General features: G+C 46.1%; 3 protein-coding genes across 17 annotated transcripts in view; 2 read left to right on the forward strand and 1 right to left on the reverse strand.

Annotated features, from left to right (window-relative positions):
• The window catches only part of FGD5 (FYVE, RhoGEF and PH domain containing 5), a 79,738-nt gene extending 74,697 nt beyond the window's left edge, over nucleotides 1-5,041 (forward strand). For all 6 annotated transcript variants that reach the window (XM_068157697.1, XM_068157695.1, XM_068157693.1 and 3 more), the window contains 3 exons: nucleotides 166-294; nucleotides 1,921-2,069; nucleotides 2,780-5,041. In XM_068157697.1, coding sequence (XP_068013798.1) covers nucleotides 166-294; nucleotides 1,921-2,069; nucleotides 2,780-2,816 — 315 coding nt within the window. In that variant the 3' untranslated portion in view covers nucleotides 2,817-5,041. The remainder of the gene's footprint in view (nucleotides 1-165; nucleotides 295-1,920; nucleotides 2,070-2,779) is intronic.
• LOC137450812 (uncharacterized) overlaps nucleotides 1-7,707 on the reverse strand; it is a 216,360-nt gene extending 208,653 nt beyond the window's left edge. For all 5 annotated transcript variants that reach the window (XM_068157707.1, XM_068157708.1, XM_068157706.1 and 2 more), the window contains exon 1: nucleotides 6,894-7,707. In XM_068157707.1, the coding sequence (XP_068013808.1) occupies nucleotides 6,894-7,687 (794 nt within the window). In that variant the 5' untranslated portion in view covers nucleotides 7,688-7,707. The remainder of the gene's footprint in view (nucleotides 1-6,893) is intronic.
• Nucleotides 6,689-25,341, forward strand: part of NR2C2 (nuclear receptor subfamily 2 group C member 2) — a 30,569-nt gene continuing 11,916 nt past the window's right edge. For 2 of the 6 annotated variants that reach the window (XM_068157698.1, XM_068157703.1), the window contains exons 1-10: nucleotides 10,090-10,173; nucleotides 11,289-11,386; nucleotides 15,849-15,959; nucleotides 17,113-17,313; nucleotides 19,199-19,301; nucleotides 20,290-20,469; nucleotides 21,733-21,880; nucleotides 23,531-23,624; nucleotides 24,009-24,142; nucleotides 24,438-24,615. In XM_068157698.1, the coding sequence (XP_068013799.1) occupies nucleotides 11,315-11,386; nucleotides 15,849-15,959; nucleotides 17,113-17,313; nucleotides 19,199-19,301; nucleotides 20,290-20,469; nucleotides 21,733-21,880; nucleotides 23,531-23,624; nucleotides 24,009-24,142; nucleotides 24,438-24,615 (1,221 nt within the window). In that variant the 5' untranslated portion in view covers nucleotides 10,090-10,173; nucleotides 11,289-11,314. Of the gene's footprint in view, nucleotides 7,010-7,922; nucleotides 7,996-10,089; nucleotides 10,174-11,288; nucleotides 11,387-11,844; nucleotides 11,952-15,848; nucleotides 15,960-17,112; nucleotides 17,314-19,198; nucleotides 19,302-20,289; nucleotides 20,470-21,732; nucleotides 21,881-23,530; nucleotides 23,625-24,008; nucleotides 24,143-24,437; nucleotides 24,616-25,341 lie in introns of those variants that run through there. The other 4 variants (XM_068157699.1, XM_068157700.1, XM_068157701.1 and 1 more) reach the window with 4 other exon arrangements.

Consider the following 25,341-nt stretch of genomic DNA (forward strand, 5'->3'; position numbering starts at 1 on the left):
CAGGAATCTTCACACAGTTTAAAGAACCATAACACAATGCTTTTCCTTTTTCTGTCCCAATATTTTTGATAGTCTACTTATGGTTTCACTGACATAGACCTGGCTGGCTGGTGTGATGCAAGTTCTCTGCTGTCACAAATCCTGGTTTTTCCTACCCTGCTCTAGGTGGCAGCCTCAGGAGAGGGAGCTACCATCAGTGGTTACCTCAGCAGATGCAAGAGGGGCAAAAGACACTGGAAGAAACGCTGGTTTGTTATCAAGGGCAAAGTCCTCTACACCTACATGGCAAATGAGGTACTGTGCAACCTGACTTGAAATGGTTTCCTGAGTTTCCTTCTGTACTCCCTACAGGCAGCACAAGTAAATGTGAAAGGTAGAAATGACAGTTCTCACGACTACCTGCCTTCTGGGACCTAGTCCTAACAGAGTGAGTCCCCAGAGAGCTGAGCTTACCAGGGCGGGCCCAGCCACAAGAGTAGCTAAACCTCAGCAGCCTCTTTACAAACTGCCCTTCCTTGGCTTCTTGCTATTATAAACTGTCAGTCACTGTGCACCTCAGTCTGCATATCCACACCTAAAGATTTCGAGGTCCTTAGGTGTTCTCTGGTGCACTTGGTAACTGCCAGATGCTTTGTGGATAAATGGTGCTATGATCCATTTCTGGTGGGGAAGAAGATCTTGTAGTTGTGTAAGTATAAACAGGGCAAGACAGAAGGGTGACCTCCAAAGACAGTACTGCTTTGTGCGTTGGCCTGTAAGCTCCTCCTTACAGCCAAGGAGGCTGGATACCAGCTAAAGCATTCTGTATGTGCTTCGTCACTTTGCAGCCCCCTTCCTTATTTTAATTTCTTCTCTGTCAGGAGAAGCTGCAACACAGGAGAACTGAAGTAAGTGTGATATGGAGTTTGGTTCTAGCTGATGAATTTCATAAGCAGAAAAATGCATTTTGCTGAGCAAAGGGCACAGGATGCAGGAACTGTTGTAATAGCAATATTTGGTACTCTAAGCCTGCAGAATACTTTTCAAACATCAATTATTTAAACTTTCATCACCAGTGTGATGGTTCCAAGAAGCAACATTATTCCCTTTAAAGAGATGAGGAGATTGAGGCACAGAAGAGTTCATGATTTGGCCAGCAATACAGACTATTAGCATCAAATTCTGTATCCAATACATCTATCTCACCTCTGCTAACCTTAATTACATTTTGCATCCCCAGCCTGCAACTCAGCTTCTGAGAGCAGAAGCAAAGGCAAGACACAGAGCTACAAAACATTATCTCAGCACAGTGGCCAAACCCACAGCTATCAGTGACAGCTAAACTAGAACTCACCTAAGGCTTCTTGTTTTATTTAACTTGTACAAAACAGCACCTGGCAAGCAAAATTCATGGATGTTTCTTGGGTGTAAATTAACAATTAATTGTGTTATCAGCTCAGAAATTTCCAAGCAGTGCTTTTGGCAAGTGTGCTGAGAAAGTGCAGCGCTAAGAAAGCTGCTATTGCTATCAGAAGAACACAACAAGGCACCAAGAAGGGTACTACTTGCACTCAGCAAATAGACATGGATAACTGCGAGTGGGTCTCAGGCTTTCAGAACTGTTCCAGTCCCATACCCTCAGTGACCTCTGGTTTGCCTCCTGGACTCTAACGTCAGAGACAGCCATTAATGTAACACTAATTTGACCCTCATGGCCATGGATGGTTGTGAAGAACTGGACTTTCAGAGGTGGTTATTGAATTCAAGACTAAGCCTAGCTGGTCATGTGCAGTACAGAGGCACTGCTCCTGCTGAAGTAAGAGCCACCAGTATTGCTTTGGCAGATCTGCCAGAGAGGGGCTGTATCACTATGTGGTTTTCAGAAAGCTCTTGAATTGTTACAAGGCTTCTAAATTTTGGGTCGCTCTTCGTTTCTTTCAGGACAAGGTTGCCACTGAAAGTTTGCCTTTGCTGGGTTTCACTATTGCTGCAGAAAAAGAGGAAGGGAGTGCAGACACCGTTTTCCATCTCTACCACAAGCAGACTCTCTTTTACAGCTTCCGAGCAGAGGACAACAGCTCGGCACAGAGGTAACAGTGCAGGGCTCCACCGAGCCAGTGTGCAGGTCCCAGAGCTTGCCTAGGGCTTTCTCCTCCCTTTCACTACAGAAATGCCTTCCTCACAGCAGCCTGAGCCTGGGCACTACACACAACTATGTGTGACAGGCCTGGGAGATATGAAAAATCTACCTGGCACTTCCCGGTTCCTTCAGGAAGGAGACTTTGAAGCCTTGTGTAAAAAAACAAGGAGGCTGTCTTAGGTTAATGAGCCTAGGAGTCTGTCAGCTGCAATTGCTGCACAGGAACTTCTATGCTTTGTGTTTTGGCTACCCAGCTCTTGGTGCCCTTGCCAACACGTGGTTAAGATTTCCCAATGTAATGCTACTGCTGCCACATAATAGTCATGAAATTGCTAGAAAAATGGCAGCACCTCAACACACCCAGGGAAGGAAATAACTCTTTATGGGAGGTTTTGTTGCTTTTAAATATACCTCAGTGGTTTCATCTTTCCTACTCTAAGACAGCACTTGTACTGCCCTTGAGCTTTTACAGTCAATCACTGGTAAAGGTGGTACTGGAACACAAGAGTCCTGGAACAGAGTTCCCTGCTTTAATCACACAACCAGGGATCTTCACTAAAGCTGGGATGGGAAACAGGCTTCAGGCTGTACTTCGCTCAAACTTCAAATGCTCTTGACACAGTGTGATGTGCACCACTTTGTCTTTCCTGCCCTTCCCAGGTGGATTGATGCCATGGAAGAAGCATCGATATTATAGCAGCTGGCACCCAATGGACTTGAATCAATCCTCAGCTCCCCACACACATCCAGCAGCCCTCTTCTGTCTTACCAAACTGAACAGTGTATTTCAGGCAGACTGGCTCTATACACTGGATATAAACTGTCTCCAGAATGTGCTTCTTTCTTCCCTCTTCATACACCCCCATTTTTGCAAATGGAAACTTTAAAGTAGAGGCTGTTGACAGTGACCTTTGTGTCTGTGCAAGTTCAACCTGTACTATAAGCTTCTTCTCTGATCTCACAGTAAACTGTGTTTAACATCAAGACAAGAGAATACTTGGAACTTCTGACTACAGTAAGTAACAGGCTCAATTTTACTGACTCTAGAGCACTATCCTATTTCATTGGTTTGGTTTCGATGTCTGCCATGAAATGTATAATGTAGTAAACAACAAATGCTCATTTAAAGCACTTTATTATTTTTACTGGACCATGGCTTCATCTTCTCATGTTTCTAAGGAGTTCTGTGGCAAATTTATGACTTGCCCGTTAATGAGCACCAGCAGGAAATTACGGCCTGTGTCTGCTAAATTGCTCCCATAGAAAATGAACCAACAGCATCTTCAGTGTACCTGGGCTACCAGCGCTTCGCTGGCCAGAGTTCAGGATAATTACTCACTACCAGTTTGCAGTTTTACACAGGTCACTGCATAACTGATGTTAAAGGTTTTGATTTCATACCACTGCAGTGCTTTTACAACATACTTTACTAGCTCTGCAAATCCAGATGGTGAATGGGATCACTTCTCTCTAAACACTGCATCAGACTCAAACCCAGAGGTTAATTTATTGTAAACCTACAGACAGCTTTTTGTTGAACACTACCTAGCAGTGTTAAGATTTTTATCACCTATTTAAGTAGTCTCTTTTCAAAGCTCCTGCTGTTTCTGTCCCTCCTGCTACGAACAAGGCTATCAGAAGCTGAACCCATGCAGGCAGTTCGCGCTTTGGAACGTGCTGCTGGGCTGCGTGCACTGGGCCGCACCTGCTCTGCTGGAGTGCTTTGGAGCTCCTATGGCCTGACCTCTCTTACATCCAACTGCTGTTGTGCACTACAGATCCAGAGCTGGATTCTCAGCAGCCAAGCATCTGGGTTACTTCTCATAGGCTGTGCTGCTTCAGCCCAGCTGAGGATAGAGACCTCTGGAGTTTGGGGGCGGTTTGTCAGGTTTTTCATTGTTTGGTTGATGTCTGGGGGCTTGGGTGTTTGCTAATGAGTTTGGGGTGGTTTTTTTGGGGGGGAAGGGGAGGGTTTGTTTTGGTTTTAGTGTTTTGTTGGGGCTTTTTATAAAGGTTGAGAAGTGGTGTTCTGATCATCGCAATAAAATGGTTTCCTACATTGTCATAATATTTGACTAATAGAATGGCATTTATGATTAAAATATATCTTTGTATAAAGTATCAAGAAGTTGCTTACATTCCAGTGTACTGGGAGATTTTTATTACTTTACTTTTTCCCTTTCTTCAAGAAGCTTAATGGGCATCTCAGTGTTTGACCCCAACCACCTCTTTATAATTACCCACGCTTTAGAGGTCTGTAATGTGTATCCAATTGACAAAGGTAGTTCCGTTTGCCTCCTGAAGAAAAGCTTGGAAAAAGGCACAAATACACCCCTACCACTAAATAAAAATCCAGTTATTTGTTGGGGTTTGATACATCAGAGTCTGGCAGTTTCATAAAGCAGATCATCAGGGAGTGTGGCTCGGTTGGTAGTGCAGAAGACCCTTAATGGGAATGTCAGGAGTTCAAGCCTGCAGTAGTCATGAGGCCTGTGGTGACAGGTTGGACTCGATGATCTTTGAGGTCTCTTCCAACCTTAGTGATACTGATACTGATCATATGGAAACAAAAATGAAGGATGAGCAAACTTTGGTATTCTTTAGTTAAGGGATGAAGAGCAATGCCCTGCCTCAGGCTACAGCCACTGCTACCAGCACACTGGAAGTGTGTATCCCCCTTAGAAACATTTTGCACTTAGGAAAAGAGGGAATGCTGAATACAGACTAAGGCTGGGAACCATGGTCCCAAACAAAACAAAACTGCACTAGAGAGCAACAGTATCATGAAGACTTAGGTGCTGACATTTAGTGACTGTTGTATGAAGTTTTAAGCAGGAAATGAATACTTTACAGTATTTTGTAAAAAACAAGACACAGTGCTATTAAACATTGTTTTAAGTAACATGGAAAAATAAAAGAGCAAAACATAATTGTAGTTCTACAGGCTTTTCCTTTTCCTCATTTTTACCTTCTTTAATCCCAATGCTGCAGTTCCAGTAACTTAACAGGCATCTATCAACCGGTTCTGACAGGAAGAGCATCAAATCAGAAAATGGTAGCAGAAGCCTTCTGGTGGAAACAGGATTTAGACCTCATTGCTATGATGAAGTGCTTCAATCCACACTGCATTTACCTCCCATAAAGCCCAGCTACCAGTCACCTCCAGTCAGGTATAGATGATCCCAACACAGCACAAAGAGAGAACAAGACCCAACAGATGTACATCTCACAGCTTATGGGCAGACAAACAGCAGTTTATTCCCACAGTTTCTTTCACTGTAAAGCAGGGGTCTTTTTTTGCCAAATCCTCCATTTGAAAAACATGCTGTACTCACAAATGTGACTCCACAAGTCATTACCCTTGACTGGTCACAAGGGAAACACATTCCTACCCCAATATCTAACCTACAGCAAGGCTATTATGAAAGTGTACAAACCCTCAAAGGCATCCCAGAGCTGCACCTGCACACTAGTGGCATGTTATAAGAAGTAAAAAAACAATAGACACACCTGTGTCTGAAGGCAGCTGCATGTCTGTATGAGGAGAACGTGAAAATGCTTCACATACTTAACCTCCCAGCAGTGAGCACCCAAGACATTTTTTGAAACGTTTTCCTTTACTTATGGCAAACATCTCGTGTGCTTTAATACCATCAGCTCAAGCTGCGTGACGGCAAGGCTGTAATTCACAGCCATAGTTCTTCAGTTCTCATGTTCTTGCCCCAAATAGCCAGTTTTAACAAAAAAACCTCCCACCAACACCAACCCAATCAAAAGATTCCAAGTGCTGACCGTGTTCAGTACTGCCAGTTTAATTGATTATTGCCTTCAGCTGCTCCTTCTTCCACACATTTCCTCATCTGACCACTACTGGTTAGCTTCTGACAAAATTACCAGACTTAAGACAAACTTACTAGAAGCATTAAGATATTTTGATAGAACTATGTTGAGAAATAGCCACAGAGAACTATGAAAGGGAACTCGGGTCATGGTCAATGTAGGATAGCCTCCGAAAGCAGCAACAAGCACCGAGCAGTGGTGCTCTTAAACCACCTCCGCTGCACCCAAATCTGGCTCCTGCCCACGACCGCAAATGCGGAGGCAGAACCGGCTTCGTTTACCGTCAGCTCCACGGGGAGAGCCCTCACTAACGACAAAGCGCATAAAAGCTCGGGACAGTGTGGTGGTGGCGGCCTTTGGAAGACCAGCGTCAACTGCAAGCCTACCTTTGACTCTGTGTGTAAGAGCCGCGGTACGGCTGGAACATCAACCTGGGCACATACCAACGCCCTCCAGCCAACCATCTCGAGCCGCAGGCTACAGCGGAGCCTCGAAGGCCACAGTTCAGCACTGCCTTCTTAACGTGGGCGCCATCGGCCTCGGGAACCCGGCCAGGGACTGTGGCTGGCGCAGCCCCAGGCGCCTGCCCAGCGCCCCGGGGGGCGCGTGGCTCACCTGACCCGCGAGCCGGGCCCGTCGCGCGATGCCCTCCGGAGCGGTGGTGCGAAGCTCGAGCGGCCCAGGTAGCCCCTCCCCCGCCGCTGTGCCGGCCCCGCCCCGCGAGGGGGATGGAGGGGCCGCGGCCGGCCTGGCGCTGGGAAGAGGAAGCGGGGAAACGCTCCCGGGCGGCGGCAGCAGCGGCGGGCGGGGTCACGAACTCTGACCTTTGCCAGGGGCACGGCACACAAAACAAAACACCAACCCCCCCCGCGCGGCTCCGTAGCACAGACGTGCCCCCCCCCTCCCCTCCGCGGACCCCGGTTGCCCCCCTCACCGCCGCCGCCCGCACGGGGGGAGGGAGGGCCGCCGCTGGGCACCGTCACCCAGCACTGGTCCGCCTAGGCCCAGGTCAGGGTCACCACCAGGGCACGTTTGGCGCCGATTCCTGAGGTAAACATCATTTTTTAAAATTGAGGCGGCCCGGTAGGGTTTATTTCGGTGGGGCCGAAAGCGGGAGGGGGCGCGGGGAGGTGGCATCGGGGCCCTGTTGGGGACACCCCCGCGAGCGGCAAAGGGGAGGGGTAATGCTCGGTTTAAGGGGAGCGGGGGATGTAAGACTCCGGTATTTTGTGGGTAAGAGAGAGACGGCCGGGCTGTAGGCTGGCCTGCAGCTCCTGGAGAGAGAGAACGGCGGCGTAAGGAGTTGGGTCGATCCGGTGCGGGAGTCCCCTTGCGGAGCCGCTGGGCTGGAATGTGGGCCCCCTGAGGTCGGAGCCGGTCCGGTCTCGGTGAGAGCAGTCCGCTGTCTGGGGGGTCGCAAGGGCGATGGTCGCGGCGATGACGAGCTCGGGACACGGACACAGAGAGAGAAGATGGAGTCTGAGCGGGTGGAGGCGGCGGCTTGAACCCGACCCTTTTACCTTTGCCACCGGGAGGGCGGAGGGGAGGGGGCGGCGGGTACTTTGCATACGGGGCTGAGACCGCCGCCATCTTACCGGCCGCTTCCCTACTGCCGTGCCCGGAACGCTCATAGCCTGATACAAAGATATACCGGAGGGGAGGGGGAAGGGACCTAATGGCGGCGGCAGGAGCCCCGCCTGGGACTTGGCCGCCAGCCAGCACCGCCATCTTGAGCCTGGCCGCCTCTCTCGGGTGTTTTCCCTCTTACTCGGGAGGCGGGGCTGAGGGCCTTACAGACAGCTGCCTCAGCCAATCAGTGGCGCCTGGGGGCTGATGTGGCCATTGGCTGGAGCGCGGGGCGGGCTAGTGGGTGTGGTGCCCGGCGCGGGGGGCGGTGGCTGCCCGCGGGGCCTGGCGGGCCGCGGGTTTGAGTGGGCCGCAACCAATGGAGCCGACGGCAGTCAATGGAGTAGGCACCGGCGGCCTTCGGGCTCGGCGCGGGTACCGCGGAGCTGGTTTCGTTATCTCTTGCCCTGGTGGGTGTTGCCAGGATTCCTGTCACAGTGCCGGTGGCTCTCGGCAGAGCCTAACCTGCCAGCCCCGCCTTTCCTGTCTCCAGAGTCCTGCTGAGGCGCCGGGAGGCGCCCAGCCTGCGGCGCGCTGTGCGGAGCGCTGCTTCCCTAAGACAAAGGAGGGCATTTCAATAAGCTGGAAATCTGCCTTTTACCATGTCACCCTAGTAGGGCCATAGGCATAGAATACCTCAAACGGAGTGTGTGACTTCTGCTGTTTCACTGCGACTAAGGGAGAGAGTAATAGGTTTTGTGCCGTATTTCAGGCAGCAGCACACCTGCACATACTGAATTGGCTGCCACCCTATTGCACTGAAAGTGCTCTCCTGGAGTTCCAGGTGCCTCCCTGCAGGTTTTAACTGCCGTCCTTCTTGTGTTGGTTTGTTTTAGTTTTGTTTGTTTTACCTTATGGGCTTCGCCGCTCAAGGGTTTTGCAAGGAAGCTGATGGTGTTTTGTGTCAGCATCATTAACGAGCTTACTTGGCCTGGCTCTGTGTGGTCTCTGGGTTTCCATCTGAATGTGATGACATAGGCTCAGCTCACTGCTCTTGGAGAGGTTGAAAGTAACGAAAAACCTTGATGGACAACAATAGCAGCAGCGAATATGTCAGAACCTTACCCCAGCAAAGACTCCATGGGATTTTAGAAAAGACTTAGAAATCTCATCTTCAGGGCTTCTTTTTGGTCTTAAAGCACAGAGAAAACAGCATGTTGTGAGCATATGGTTGTCGTCGTTGCTGAACATAAAACCGTTATTTTAAAGTAGGAGGCAACTGCAAAATAATTACTGAACAAGTGAGGAGTCGTCTCCAAGCCACCATATGAAGTGGGTCTGGTGGAAGTGGTTCATGTGCTTACTGTGCAAGTTGAACATCTGAATAAAAATGACAAGCTGTATGAGAAATGTGATTTCCGTGGGGAATGTCTCAACTTTGATGATGCATTGTGAGGAATAATCTTCCCTTGACGTGTACAAGAGGGCATTCACATCTCACCACAGTACGACACAATCTTTTTAGCAGTTGCTTTTGACCTCCTTACCATGAGTTTTGCATTTGAAGGGGGGGAGGTTGGTGCTGGAGACATGCATGCATTTCTGTTACAGTGTTCTGCTGTAACTCATAGTAATTTTTAATTTTCTGTGATTTTTCAAGTGAGTTCTTTGCATGTATCAACAGAAGGTTTAAAAAAAACATCCAGCATTCAGGAATGCCTCTTCATTCTCTGCACCTGGGTCAGAATCTAAACTCTGACTCTAATAAGCAAGTCACAATTAAAAATGGAACATGTGAATTTGAAAATTATACTTACCCATGGAGAAACACAGCCCTAACAATGATAATTTAAAAGATATCTGAAGTAGCCTTTTGTTTGTTTCTTATTTGTTCTGCTTGCTTTCTCTTGTTGTTTTAATTTCTGCCACCCTGAACCAGTGTAAAGTTGACAGTACAGACAGTCACAACAGGATAAAACAATTCTGCAGTATTTTCTCCTCAGTGATAATACCATCACGTCGTAGTACAAATTAATTTAGATACTAGAAAATAGATTCTCTATGTGACAGGTCACTTCCTTTATCGTGCAGCATTGCCATAGGAATATGGATGCATGTGGCAGTCTGGAACAACTCAACAAAAATGTGCTCAAAGCAGCATTCTTGAGTTGCTGTTTCCTTGTTCAGCAGGCAATGCAGATTCCTCTTCCCTGGAGCTGAGGAAAGTGCCTTAGAGAGCTGTGAATTCCACAGACCATCAGTGGTTGACACTCAAATTAGTCCTCTCTAATTTATGAAATTAACATCTCTTCTTTGCAGCTGAAATAATAGAGTCAGTTAGAGGCTCTATGAAGAGAAAGGGTGTGCTCTGCTCTTAGAGCAGGGTGGTGCTAGTGTGCACGTGTGTGTGGACACACAGCCATGGCATGTGTCTTTATTGGTAAGGTATGGCAAATCATCGGGGTTGTACATGATCAATGAGTCCTATCAGAGCTTTCTTAACTAATAATAAGAAAAACCTAACTTTTGTGCCTGATGGAAGTTGCTGGCATCTCTTCAAACAGGTTCTCTAATGATCTTCTTTCACCATGGCAACCAGTATGGAGGTGCTGGCTCAGCAGGTAGTGGAGACTCAGCAGGTGGCTGAGGTGAGTGACAGATGATATCACAACAGTTGGTATATGAGCTTTTGAAATGAAAAACATCTTGGGGAGTCCTTACTGTTTACAACTAAGCATAAATGGAAGATAAAATCTTTATACAACAGTATTGCTTTACACTTAGGGACAAACAGGAAACCAGTGCAACAAATACATGGTTTGCTTGCTTTCATTCTGGTGGCCCCCATATTAGGAAGCAGGAAATTCAGCATGAAGTATAAAGAAACTTGGGAGTATTATGAATCATTAAAAAGATGAATATAACAGAATTTCTGGTCATTTGATCCTTAGCTGGATGATTTTGGACATGAAAGGTTTCTGCTCATTTCCTGAGCTGTCATCTGTGTCCAGAACAGTATTTGGAGTTACCTGTTTTAGCTATGCATTATATTGAATTTACAGTAGGGTGGTTAATTTAAATCAGGCTTTATGTTTTCTGCTTACACAAATGAGTGAAATCTACTTAAAGTGATATTAAGTGATGTCTGGATGTACATTCACTGGAGCTTAGATGCTCAACTGCTGAAACATCTAAATCAACTCATAAGCACTGGAACTGCACCTGAACGTAGCCATAGAAAACAACCTACTGACTACCTTTAGTGTGCGAACTTCAGCCAAAGAATGAACTTTTACACTTTTTTAGTGTATGCTTAAAATGTTTTGATTTAATACCATTCAAATTCACCATTCTTTATCATATTAAAGGATTTAATAAACAGCAATGGGCAAGTAGGCTAAGAGAGCTCTGTAGACAAGGCCACTTTTCAGCCGTGAGCTTGGGGACTGTTTTGACCTGTTGAGCTAGGGTAGAACCTGAATATTATAGAATCTTTTAAGTTCAAGAAGAAGCTCCATGGCCTCCTGAGCATCCTGGCAGTGACTTCTAGGGAGTAGTTTTGAAAAAGTCTGAATTTTCACAGCGTGAGCTGACAGGTGAAGTTTCACTGCAGCTTGCTGTATCCTGTGTCAGTGCTCCCAAAGATGGGAATAAAAACTGTACTGGAAATATTGGCAAGCCTTATGCTCTTTTGGTAGAACTTGAGTGCTATAATCACACCTGAGGCACATGAAATATGTGACATTTGTAATTCCTCGTGCAGGAAGTGCACCGTGGTAGCATGGTGTGATGGTTGTATCTTGCCCCTGGAGAGATCGCTCCATCTCAAGAGTGTATGAAGCTCTGATTTCTTCCTGGCCGGTGGGTAAATAGAGGGCTTCATCTCTTTCTGGTGTTCACCTCCTCCTTAAATTATATTCCTGTCTACTGCATCACACCATGAAAGCTTTGTTCGTGGAAAACCAGTTTTAAGCAGCATTATGTCATTGAGAATAATTACTGCTATGCCCGTGTGAATGTTAAACCATTTCAGGCTGCCTGCCTGCTCCTTGTGTCTTCAGTCAGACAGTTTTTAATAGATGGAAGTACTTTATTCATTTTCTGGAAGCATTCTAAAAGTTCTATTTTTACTCACTGTTTCTTGGAAAAAATGTAGCGTGAAGGATAGCACTTGCCTTAAGAAATGAGAGGCTTTTCAAAATACCCTGGTTTCCAATAATGACAATTAAATAGAAGGAGATAAATCTTACACTGAATTGTAAGTTAGGCTTTACGAGAGAAAAGTTGCAAACAGAATAACTTAATGCAAATATTGGCAGGTATCTGTGTCTTCTTTCCAACGTGACTGCCACGTATGTAATGCTGGTGTTTATTGAGAGCCACGATGCCAAGCACCAAATCAGACTGCCCTCAAGCAAGGCACATGGTGGGTTTCTTTCTAGAGCAATAGTTCATAAGGTTTGTTTTCCTGGAACTTTGACTGTGTCACAGGAGTTACTGAGCACACTCCAGTGCTGTGAATCTTTTTGTACTTGCTTTACTTTTAGGACTTTGTAAAATCACCTTTGTAATGGTTTCACTGCTGCTGCTTGCTTCTGCTTTCTAGCAGAGGTGCTCCCTGCATTTTTCCAGCTGGGTATTTCTGAACAGATTGAGTGAGAGTTCCATTTTTAGTGTCTGCAATTGCTTTTCTTACAGTTCCTGATACTGGAGAACAGAGGGCAGCTAGGGGAGTCAGAGGACACGTCAGCAATTCCTCCTCATCCTGAGTGGCTTTTGAAAGGCATAAAAAGTACCTCAGCCTTAATGCAAAAGCAAGTACCTCTGCTTTCCTCAAGGATTTGCTCACAGTGTCACTGTGCAAGGTGTCATTGGCCCGGGTTCAGTCCCAGAGCCTGTGTAGTGCCTTCAGTTGTCAGAGTTTTGAAGCAGAACTGTCACTATGGGCAGGGTCCTCTGTATCCAGGTTGTCAAACACGTGCTCCTGTTGCCCCAAACATCACTTACCATGACTTTTAACAAAATTGCACTTCATGAGAATTCAAAAATATTTCCTGTCTCGACCCATGTGTTAGCCAGCACGGCAGGCTCGTGCACGTGTCCTGGGCTGTAGCTCAGAGGAGCTGGCCACACGTGTCCCAAGCTGGCTGCCGGAATTCCTCAGGATATTCAGACTGATTATGCTGCTTCCTAGTGGAGGGCCCCGGGCTAGTTTAGAAAGAGCTGTGCTCCTTTGAACACGTAAACTTGATGCAGCTTGGGGCTAAAGATGCTTGGCAGGGCATGGGATGGATTTTCCGGTACGTTTTGCTGGTCTGAAGAGAGGAGGCAAACCTCTCAAATTTCATTTTGCTGTTTCACAGCTCAAAGAGAGTGAGTAGATCGAGGGGCTTAAGAAGAGGTAACAGGGGGAGGGAGAAGCCTGATAGCCTGGGACTATCTACCCAGATGAAATTAATCATACTACTAGAGAAACTCCTCCAGTGGCTGGCAAAACAGCAGGAGCATGTCGATTCTGCTCCCTTGGCAATGGGGAATGATAGTGCACTTGACCTTCAGAGAGACAGGGTCACAGAGAGGGCATTCACAACAAGACTGCCTGGATTCTGTGATTGGAGTCCCAGTGATGAAGGCTGAAAGGAGTATCTTTGCTCTGAGAAATGGTGACCTCGGCATTGCTCTCGATTGTTTTGCCCTCAGAGATTTGCTGAGGAAAAATGTAAATAGGACTGCAGGAAGAATTTGACACTGTAAGTACTGGAGTCTGTATAGTCTGCATACAGCTAGGGAGCTCCAGGAAGAAAACACTACTGCTGTGTTAAACCACAATTATATTTTTCTCTCCCTAACTCAAAATAAGTTTATTTGATGTGTTTTGTGTAGGGAAATAGGAAGGGTTGAGCTGTCCTTGACATTTTCTGTATTGTTTTCTGACTACCTGTAAGTCACAGTGGTTGCTTTCTAATAATTGTTGATTAAACCTCTGTAAAATGTGGTCCACTCAAGTTTTCCAGGATACATGGCCTACTTGGTTTCTTCACTCATTTCTTGAAGATGAAGTCTCATTTGGAACTCTTTCCAGTCCTGAAGACATTAATAATATATTTGATTTTTCAGAATATAGTTTAGAATTACAGGAACACACCTCACTGGCTTTGGAGGGTGAAAGTTTGCATGTACAGCTTCCAGAACAATTGCTTTAAATGTGACATAGGCTTCATGGTGCCTTTTTCTTCCAAATTTAATCCTGCAACTGAACCTAGCAGGATGCTCGCCTGCATTGTCCTGACAGGAGCACTTAAAGCTGTTTGCTTTCCAGAACACTTCAATTTCTTTGGGAGTCTCATGGTAGCTTTATTTTTCCTGTAGTATTTCTATAAGCTATCTGAAGTTAACCTTGTACATCTGTGATACAACTCTTTCAGAGTTGGGGTGGTAACAGGCACAAACCAGACCCCAGGAGGTTCCACCTGTACATAGGGAAAAAGCTTTGGTGTGAGGGTGCTGGAGCCCTAGAGCAGGCTGCCCAGAGAAGTTGTAGAGTCTCCTCTGGAGAGACCCCCAAGCCCAGCTGGCCATTGTGATCCTGGGCAAGCTACTGTGGGTGCCCTGCTTTAGCAGGGGGGTTGAACTGGGTGATCCCCAGAGGTCCCTTCCAACCCCCACCATGCTGGGGGTTCTGTGATGAAGAGATCCCTGTTTAAATGTGTCTGCTTAAGAGTTTCAATGTTGGGAGTCTTGGGGGGAGCGGTTCTCACCTAAGGCTCTTGTTTTCTGCTGCTGGATGCCTTGTATCATCCAACACCTTCACCTCCTGTGCATTCCCTTCATTTGTCTTGCAATCTGGAGCTGACTATGTTCTCATTCCTCCAGAATGTCCAGGATCATTTTGATAGTCCTTTAGATTTAGTTTAGTTAAGACCATTTTTTGTGATCAGGTTCCAAACTAAGAATGGCAAAAATGCATGTACCAGTAGTGGAAAAGATAGGTGTAGACATCTGCATCTGCAGACCCTTCTCTGTGTTAAAAACTGATCCAGTGGCTTCAGCTCATGTTTATCTCTGGAAAAATGCAAATGCTAAGGTACCTTTGTTAAGCAGCTGTGTGCTGAAGCTTGTTAAAGGAGGCAGGATGATGGTGGGGAGTGGCAGGCAGTGCCTCTGTGTCTGTGAGCTGACTGGAAGGACAACAAGAGCTTCACTTCTCCTATGGTCACAGTTACTAAGAAGGAGCAATTAGTGCTAAGGGTCACATGAGTAAATCTGAGGATGAGCAAGCACCAAGTCTGAGTATGCACAACCAGAATTATGTGTGTACATGGCAAGTGCCTTCTCCCTTCTGTAAGCAGAAGAGAAAGGCTGTCAAGCCAACGTTACCTTGCATGTTTAATGTAACATTCCACAGTTTGGCTCTGAAAATAGCTCTACAAGCAAGTTTTTCAAGCTTTTTTCAGATATTCAGACTAGGTTGGCATTACAGCTTGATGCTCTACAAGGATACAGAATAGAACAAGAAGCAATAGCATTTCAGAAAAAAATCTGCAGCACTCTAAGGCAGGAAAGCAGAAATTGGAGAACAAAAAGGGGGAGAGGATTTGAGCACACCAGCCAACTGGGATTCTAGTTTATTCTCCTGCTGCAGCAAAGATAGGCAGATAACCAGCCATCTGAATTTGCACTTTTTACCTCAGAAGCACTGGGCGGTTAAAACTGTCCTCGCATCTCCTGGAGGCCTGAAGTCTCTTTTCTCCAAGGGAGCTGTGTAGACACCATGCTTTCAGAAGGCTTCAGAGCTTAAATAAATGCAGACATCAAAGCTTGTGCCTGCTTTGGTCAGGTGGGAGTTCTGCAGTCTTACAACAGATTCTGTCTCTTGTGCCACGTATGTGCTTGGGGCTGAAGATGGTTTTATTCAGGGGCCTAGAGGAAGCATTTCTACATTTGGGCTCCCTGACACTTCAAAAAGTAATCAATTTAACATTGTACATAATGGTGTGATTTGGTTTTGCAGAAGCAGAGACAAATACATAACAAAAAGTTGGGAAATAGTGTTTGTGCATTTCAGTAAGCTGAAGGATCAGAGAGTGATTACCCAGTGATTAACTGGGGGAAGGGGATATCTGGTTTTATGGGTTGGGTCATCTCTCAGATTCATTAGGTTGCTCCAAAAGCTGATACTGTGATAATTCATTGAAAGCAAACCCAGGCTGGCTGAGTGACTGTAACTGCAATAACTGCCATGCTCTGGGGCCATCTGGTCCTCAATAAACACACGTGCCTGTCAGTGCTCTAGCAGTGAGTGAATGCTGTGTATTGCTCACAGGTGCAAGCTGCTCAGGCTACCCTCTCTGAATCTCCAGTGATGACCAGCCCTTCCCAGCGTATCCAGATCATTTCCACAGACTCCTCTGTAGCTTCCCCTCAACGCATCCAGGTGAGAATCTGTCGATCAAGTCTTCTGAGTTTGTTTCCTCCTCCCACTTAGCTTTGTACAGAAGTGTGCTAAAGTCTATGGAAGGCTTCCTTAGAGAGGAAGTTTGGGTTGATGGCAAGTTGAATAAGAGCTGGCAGTGTGACCTGGCAGCCAAAAGGACCACCCTAGTCCTGAGGTTCATCAAACACAGCTAGCTGATCAAGGGAGGTGATTGCCCTGCTCTTTACTGCAACAGTGTGACCCCCACCTTGGGTAGTGTGTGCAGACTTGGCTTCCTCAATATAAGAAGGACATCATACTGTTAGAAGGTGGCCAAGGTTGTGAAAGTCCTCAAGGGTAAGACTTAGGAGGAGCATCTGAGTTCACTTGTTGAGCTTGGAGAAGAGAAGGCTGAGGTGACTTCATCTCATTCCACTACTTCCTCAAGTGGGGACAGCAGAAGAGGAGGTGCTGATCTCCTTCCTCTCTGTGGTGACCAGCAATAGGACATGGTGAAATGGAATGAAGCTCCATCAGGAGAAGTTCAGGTTGGACATGAGGAAAAGGTTCTTCACTGAGAGGGTGGTTGGTCCCTAGAACAGGCTCCCCAGGGAAGTGGTCATGCCACCAAGCATGTCAGAGTTCAAGGAGTGTCTGGGTGTTGCTCTTAGTTATATGGTTTAGTTTTAGGTAGTCCTGCAAGGAGCAGGGTGTTGGACTCGATGGTCTGTATGGGTCCCTCTAACGTGGAGCATTCTGCAATTCCATGACACCTCTGTGGTGCATATGCCCTGCATGTCAGCTGCCATTCATCAGCTGTAGTCTGGGATCTGCTACATGCAACTCCTTGGGAACAGTTCAATGTGGTTACAAGATCTGCCTGTGTCTCTCTGTTATGAGCAGTATCAGGCTGGCATTTTTACAGCTCTCTGGTGCTTTCCATCCTTGTGGATACATTTCTATTAAATACGAAGACACTGGGATGGATTTTGTTGTTCTGCAGTTCTGTGGGTAGCTGCAATAACTTTGCACCAGTGTGGTAAATGTGCAGACAGCAAAACAATGAGTAACAAGGAGCATTAGCAGAGAGCATCATAGAATTCTGAGACAGAGTAAAAGGTTTTACAACGTGACATGCACAGTGCCTCATAACATTCCTCAATGTGTTTTACAGATTGTGACAGATCAGCAAACAGGTCAAAAGATCCAAATAGTGACAGCAGTGGACTCAGCTGTGTCTCCAAAGCAACAGTTTATTTTAGCCAGTCCAGATGGAACTGGTGCAGGAAAGGTGATACTGGCAGCACCAGAGACATCTAATGCCAAACAGCTCATCTTTACCACCACGGACAACATTGTGCCAGGCAGGATTCAGGTGAATACAGTAACTGCAACAGACAAGAATGTTTTGGGTTTTTTCCCAAACTTTTATTTTTAGGCTATTTAAGTCTATAATTGCTTTAAGACAAATTGCAATAGAGTTCTGAAGATCTGATGTACATTAGACTGTACTAATTGTGGCCTTCATCATGCTGTTGTCATATTCCTTTGCACTCAGCACCCCTTGGCAAGTACTTAAGATGGTGCCTGTGAGGAGTGCCAGGATTTCAGATGGTCTGTGGAAGAGTCACAGATACGGAGAGATGCCGCTCACCTGAGCAAGCCTACGCTCCCAGTGTGGTGTTAAGACCTTGCAGTAAAGGCTCTTTGAGCAGCAGTTGTCCTTTGACAGTTGTGTTGAGGGTCATGAGCACAATGCATGAAAACAGAAGCTTTGCAGAACCAATTGTATGCACAATGTCCTCTGCAGTGAGTGCTGAGATGTATTCCTAGGAGTCCTCAAAAAAAAGAAGTGCCTGGTCCCTATTGCTGCTGGTACAGTAGAGAATATTTACAGGGAGAAGTGTTTGCTCTTACATAAATCTATGAAAAACTCTGTCATAAACAGTCTTTGAAGATGTATTTGGCTGTGCTAACTGGGTCATCTGATGTTACAGAGGGGTTAGAGGGGGTAAAATGTTCCGCCTCAATGTTCTGAACACAAGTGTTGGAATTCAAGGCCTTCTGAAGGGAAACCATTTCTTTAACAGCCCTCAGCTTTATCCCCTCTGAACCATACACCCCCAATAGCTTGAGAAGGGATAAATGGTGGAGGTCCCATCCCTGCATACATTCAAGGTCAGGCTTAATGGGACTCTGAGTTGATGGGTGCTGGTTGATGGTAGGATGAACATGAGCCAGCAGTGTGCCCAGGCAGCCAAGAGGGCCAATGGCATCCTGGCCTGCATTAAGAACAGTGTGGCCAGCAGGAGCAGGGAGGTCATTCTGCCCCTGTACACAGCACTGGTTAGGCCACACCTCGAGTACTGTGTCCAGTTCTGGGCCCCTCAGTTTAGGAAGGAGGTTGACTTGCTGGAACGAGTCCAGAGAAGGGCAACGAAGTTAGTGAGGGGCTTGGAACACAGCCCTGTGAGGAGAGGCTGAGGGAGCTGGGGCTGCTTAGCCTGGAGAGGAGGAGACTCAGGGGTGACCTTATTGCTCTCTACAACTACCTGAAGGGGGGTTGTAAACAGGCAGAGGTTGGTCTCTTCTCCCAGGCAGCCAGCACCAGAACAAGAGGACACAGTTTGAGGCTGCGCCAGGGGAAGTTCAGGCTGGAGGTCAGGAGGAAGTTTTACACAGAGAGAGTGATTGCCCATTGGAATAGACTGCCCGGGGAGGTGGTGGAGTCGCCGTCACTGGAGGTGTTCAGGAGGAGACTTGACAGGGTGCTTGGTGCCATGGGTTAGTTGATTAGGTGGTGTTGGATGATAGGTTGGACACGATGATCTTGAAGGTCTCTTCCAACCTGGTTTATTCTATTCTAGTCTAGTTGGGTATGTCCCTGCTTACTGCAGGTTGGACTAGGTGACTCTTAGAGGTCCCTTGCAACACAGTGCCTTCTGTGATTCTGTGGGGACAGCATCTGAAACATACAGCAGGCACTAAGAGTAATTGCAAGAAGGAAAACACTGTTGGCAGTACAAGTCAGGAAGCTTTCTTGTGCTGAACAAAGCCAGAACTTTGATTTGGAGTTTGTTTTGCTGGGACTGAACAGTAAAGCTCTCCCTGCCTTGCATTTTATAGCACTTCATTTCCTTCTGCATGTAATCCTTACTCTGCAATCTAGCCACCCCTTCTCAGCTCTGCAGAGTTTCTGTGCTGGGGTCAGAAGCAAGTACAGGCTCGTGACCTCTCTTTGCTCTGGAATTGTGCCTTAGATCGTAACAGACTCTGCTTCGGTGGAACGTTTGCTGGGGAAAGCCGATGTTCAGCGGCCCCAGGTCGTAGAATATTGCGTGGTCTGTGGAGATAAAGCATCAGGTAAGGCAGCACAGCAAGGATCTGGAAGAGACTGGAAACAGGATGACTGGGCAGAAGAGAGGAGGCTTCATGTGTTTTTCCGATGGCATAATGGGAAAGGATGACATCGTCCTGTCTACCTATACACAGATGAGATGAACTCTGCTTGGAAGGATATTAGTCTGTGCTTCAGCTGCAGTGTGTGATAATCTGCATGTGCTGAAAGAGGGAATAAGGATTGAATAGCTCCTGGTAACTGCATGAGGTGATGGTAGGCATGGCTTCCCCACAGCTATGGGCAGCCATGCCACGAGCATTGCACCTAGAAGAGTCTGCTTGCTCCAGGAAAGCACTCTGTAGCACTCCCTAGCAAACTTACAGCTGCCTGGTAGATTTTGGTCTTTTACTATCAGAGAAGACAACAAGTGGAGATCAAGTGAACCCTCTGTGCCAGATCCATGCAGTAACAATAGGTCTGTGAGGTAACATCTCCATTAGCCAAGGAAGTGGGCAGTGTTGCCTTGCTTACCAAGGAGATGTGCTTCCTGTCTCTGTCTTGCTTTCTTTTAAGTGCTTATGTAATTCAAACCATACCAGAATGGATACATGTAGGAATTTTGAATTAATGTTCCTGTTAAGCCTTTGCTCTACAGTTACTTGCAAACTCCTAGCCTGTGGGTTCTTTTAACATGTGCTATAACCTGTAACAGCACTTGGAACTGCATCTGTTCTTGTCCAGAAATGGGAACTACCACCTCTCAGGCCTCTCATTTAGAAACAGGATTAGCTTTCCTCTCTTCGCTCCACTTTCCCACCAAACAAAGCCCTGACAATAGATAAACAAGAAGCATCCTGTAAGACTTAAAGAATACATTCATGGTCTAAAGTGGTTAAGAATACAGAGTAAATATAAGGGGTGGTTTTTGCAGTGTTTTACTTGCTTAAGGTAACCATATCTCTGCTATAACTTAAGTCATTTCCATCTGATGACAATGTACCTGTTTCCTAGGTCGTCATTATGGTGCTGTCAGTTGTGAGGGATGCAAAGGTTTCTTTAAAAGGAGTGTAAGGAAGAACCTGACCTACAGTTGTCGTAGCAACCAGGACTGTATCATCAACAAACACCATCGGAATCGCTGCCAGTTCTGTAGGCTGAAGAAATGTCTGGAGATGGGCATGAAAATGGAATGTGAGTGCTCAGCACACGGTGTGGTACTGTGCCTGCTGTGTAATACGGATGGGAGCTAGGACTGTTTGGTGTGCTCTCTGCATTGCTTGAAGGAAAGGGACCTTTGAGCACCCAAGGCATCTAGCATATCTTTCTTTCATCACCATTTTGTGTCTGAGGTGCAGGAGTGTTTTGAGCCATGCCTCACACTACCGCAGTCTTTGAGGAGCGCCAGTAGAGCCTTGCTTAAGAGTGCTTGTTAAAAACTCAATGTCCGCAGTATGTTAAAAGGGAGGGACGTAAAACTGAGTCTAATGTTCCATGTTCAGAATCTGCTCTCCTCTGGTTTTGCTGCTTTTGCAGCCACTGGTAGAAAGTAACTGTTGGCTTCCCCCCCCCCCCCTTTTTACATTTTTATATTAATTTGGTCGTTCATAGGTGTGGTTTTGTGAGGATTGTGTAAGCTGTCAAATTTTAAACAATGCACTTTCATGTTTGTACACAGTGCTTTGTACTCCACTGCTGGCATCCAAACCTCTCTTTCAATGTGTTTTGTCTCCAATTTATAGTACCTCTGCTTCTTGAGTCCAGCACTTCATGAACTGGTTGTTTTGTGATAAATGTATGGACAGCTGAAGGTGAAGCAAATGCACTTGTATTTTTCCACTTGATCTAGGCAGAATAGATTCCAACCACTGAGTTCAAGAAAGGCAGAACTTTAAGCTGTAAATACAGAGATAGATATTGTTTCTTACCCCAATATGATTAGGATCTGTTGTCGCTGACTTCATTGGGCACTGGGACTGGAATGAATGGATTTGAGTGAATTGCTCATTCTGCAGAGCCTCATCTCCCAGCCAGTTCCTTTGCACTGCTCACCTAACTGCCTGTCATGATTTTTTCTGGGTTCCTTCTGATTTTGCATTGTTTTGAATCATCCAGAGTATGGCTGCATCTAATACCCAGGTACAGCTTTAGCTGTGAAAACAAACAATTTGAAAACACATCTTGCATCATCTTACTAATAAATGCCAGTGCAGTAGCAATCTAGTCCTGGAGTTCAGCAACACTGAAAACAAACAATCAGCCTGTGGCTTTTCTTAGTTAGAAATGGGCACAATCACAGGGAGAGTAAAATTGGAGCCTGTGCTTCTTCAGTCTTCATATTCAGTTTCCAGTTTTGCACTGAGCTGGCACACCATCACAGCTGTGCAAGCAAATCCTGCTCTGAGAAGTCCACTTCCTTTGTGTGTTGTGCTTTCAAATCTGCACATTTGTCTGTAGCTGTTCAGAGTGAAAGAAAGCCTTTCGATGTGCAGCGTGAAAAACCAACCAACTGTGCCGCTTCCACTGAGAAGATCTACATCAGGAAAGACCTGCGGAGCCCTCTGATAGCAACCCCGACCTTCGTGGCGGACAAAGATGGGACACGGTGAGTGCCTCGGCTGGACGAGCCTCGTTAAGGTTATTGGTGCCCAGGGCTTAGCAGGCACGCTTAGGCTCTGAAAAATTGGGCAGAGAAGAGATCCACTTCACAAACCGTATGTTTCCATTGCCAGAACCAAGCTAGACTGTTGTGCTTCTCATGAAGGTTTTCATGCCTGAGCACTGCTGCTCAGAGCTGTCTCTCAGCCAGCTCGAGGCACAGACAGGGCAAATCCGTGGTGCTGGAGCCAAAAGCACGCAGGCTCACGCTGTGATGCGCTCAGTCTAGCACTGCCCTGAAAGCAAATCTGCCTCAGTCTTCCTTCTAAAGGCAGTGTTGAAAGGGACCACAGCAGCTGCTGATCCAGATCCCAAGAGACCAGTTTCAGCAAGAAAACAGCAGGAGAGATTCCGAGGTTCCCTTGCTCTCAGTGCATCTCAGATGCTCTCAGGCATCGGTGTGGAAATGAGGATCATAGTTGACAGAGGCAAGATTGTCTTTTTCTGAAGAGACTGAATGAGAGTTCTGGGTTAAGTATTACATTGGTAAAATTCTAGGTGCAGTTAGATGCTGCAGTTAGGAAGGCTGGGCTGCAGATTTCTTGGAGAATTGTTTTTCACTGTTCTCATTCAAAAGTAACTCTCACTGATACATTTTCTTCTTCGAGAGTCCCTTGTCCTTACAGCTCTGTAAACAATATCCTGGTCATTAAGTGTGAGTCTCTAGTGTTTATGTAGGATTCAGATTTGTATGAGGCATAATAACTTGCTGCCTGTGGTAGTTCACAGAGTTAGTTGTTAGCCTCAGACACCTTAAATTGTAAATTCCCTGTGGCCCTGAGCTGTTGTGTGAGCATTTGTGTTGGGTTATATAGGCTTGGAGTGTTAGATAAGTAACAAACTTGCTCTTGCTGACTGCAAAGACTTTCCACTGTCTCCCTAAGTTAAATACAGGTGAAGGAAAGTATCTTTGGTCAAAAAGTAGCAGACGTAAAGGCAGCAGAGATTTCATGCAGACCTTAAGTCCACAACTGTTTATGGCTGTATCTTGGAATGCAGAATTTATTTTACACAGGCTTTTTTCTGCAGTGCTGTCCCTTGTCTAGCTTGGAATGCACAGTGATGCCTTCCTCCAACATCTAAAGCTTAACTCTAAGTATTAAGTTAATTCTCAGATCATGAGGAGATGACAGGGAGGTGATGACATGTCCAGGAGATGATATGTCCAGGGAGGTGGTTGAGGCCCCATCCCTGGAGGTGTTTAAGACCAGGCTGGATGAGGCTCTGGCCAGGCTGATCTACTGTGGGGTGTCCCTGCCCACGGCAGGGGGGTTGGAACTAGATGATCCTTGTGGTCCCTTCCAACACTGAATGATACTATGATACTATGACACCTTTCCTTGAAACAGAATAAACCAGCATGACAAGAGGCTGTTTGGGAAGCTGTCACTGCTTTTGCACAGGAAAGGCAAATGTGTTCCAGACTTGCTGTCTTTCAAGCTGTGGTTTGGAAACTTTCACTCAGATATAAGTCTTGATTAATAAACTCTGAGATTCATTAAATTGTTAATTTAAAAGTTGGTAATCCTTTTTATTCTGGCATAGGTTGTTAATAGAAAGTTTCACTGACTGTCAGATGCTTTATGCTTTTGAACAGGTCAGGAGGTCTTCTTGATCCAGGAATGCTTGTGAATATTCAGCAGCCTTTGATCAGGGATGATGGCACAGTCCTCCTAGCTGCTGACTCCAAGGTATTTATCCTTCATCTAAGTTCTGAACATGTCAGATTATTTTAGCTACATAAATAAACACAAATAGTTCTTGCTCTTGAGAAGTTAAGTTTAGGGTAAGTCTGAAGATCTGTAGGTATGGAGGCAATGAGCTGATCAGCAGGAACATGATTTCTGGGTGGGTGTATTTCTGCACGTCAGCCTCAGGTAGGTCTCCACGTGACAGATAACTGGGGCTGGGGCTGGGGCTGATGACTACAGAGGATTTAATGACCACCATATAGGTGTCCAGGAGGAAGCAAAAGGTACACAAGGGAAAAAGAGCACAAAGGCTGGAAATGGAAACACTGATGTATGATACATGACCTATAATTCTGGTCTACTAAAATGATGCTTCCTTTTCAGGCTGAAACGAGCCAGGGTGCTTTAGGAACTCTAGCAAATGTTGTAACATCTCTGGCTAACCTCAGCGAGTCACTAAACAATGGAGATACTTCTGAGGTTCAACAGGAAGAGCAATCTGCAAGTGAGATCACACGGTATGCATTCATTCACGTTTGATGTTGATGAGCAGTTTGCATTCTGTATGGTGGATTTTTGCATCATTTAATGAAGCAGTTTGGCATCGGGACATCAAAGACAGTAACGATTCTCCCTGCTTTGAAATCCAGGTTTGACTGTTGCCCTCTCGCAAAGAAGTGTCTTCTGTCTGTCACCTCTAAGTGGAAACGCTTTATGGCTTCTAATTTGACCATTGCTCTGTTTTCTAAGGTGTAGGGAAGCACTCTTTCATTGGTTGGTTATTTCTTTTTTCTTTTTTTCTTTCCCCACCAGGGCATTTGATACTTTGGCTAAAGCACTTAATACCACAGATGGTACAGCAGCTCATACCTTGGCAGATGGGATGGATCCTACGGGAGGAGGGAATATTCATGTAATCAGTAGAGATCAGTCCACACCAATTATTGAAGTGGAAGGACCCCTACTTACAGACACACATGTCACATTTAAGGTATGTGCTTCTGTAAATGTCTTACTGAACAAGCTAACACTTAGGACATTGACCCAGTATCACTTGGCTATGGTTTCTTTATCCTTGTACATTATTTTGGCAACGTAATATTGGAAAACACTTCCTGGTAAAAAGCCTCTCATAAAATTTTCACTCTTGCATGCTGTCTAAAGGGTATAGGTGTTATTTCATAAGGCTTTTTCATAGACAGAAGGATGCTTTAACATTTATTTCACTCTCCGGTGCTGTGGATAATCACCTCCCATGTCATCCATACAGTATGATATCTTGCTTGCTGCATTTATCATTTTAGAGTGTAAAACTCTGTGGTGGTTTAGGCTGGGTGCTGGCCTGGATGCCACTGCATAGACCACACCTGGGAGGTCCCAAAGGGGTGGGCCCAGCCCAGGGGGTGGTCACAGGCAGGTATTCCATTTCCCATAATGCCCTGCTCCCCTATAAAATGTCCATGCAGGGTCTTCACTTCCTCTTTCGGTCCCAGCTGCAGCCTAGGTAAAATGGTGTGAGCCGCCTCCCTTGGGCCTGCCCAGGCCCAAGGCTGGGTTGGGGGGGAGGAAAGAGCCCTGGGGGGGTTTGGGTGTACCCCCCAGGTGGGGATGGGATGTTCTTGGGCATGTTCTGGGATCTCTCTCTTTGTCACGGTGCTTGTGGTTCTCTGTAAAGCTTTCATTGTTGTTTGTTTTTAAATTGTTTTTCTATTTAAAC

The sequence above is a fragment of the Melanerpes formicivorus genome, unplaced genomic scaffold (genome assembly GCF_026170545.1).
Source record: "Melanerpes formicivorus ecotype bairdi unplaced genomic scaffold, bMelFor1.0.p_v2 SCAF_38, whole genome shotgun sequence".
Lineage (NCBI taxonomy): Eukaryota > Metazoa > Chordata > Aves > Piciformes > Picidae > Melanerpes > Melanerpes formicivorus.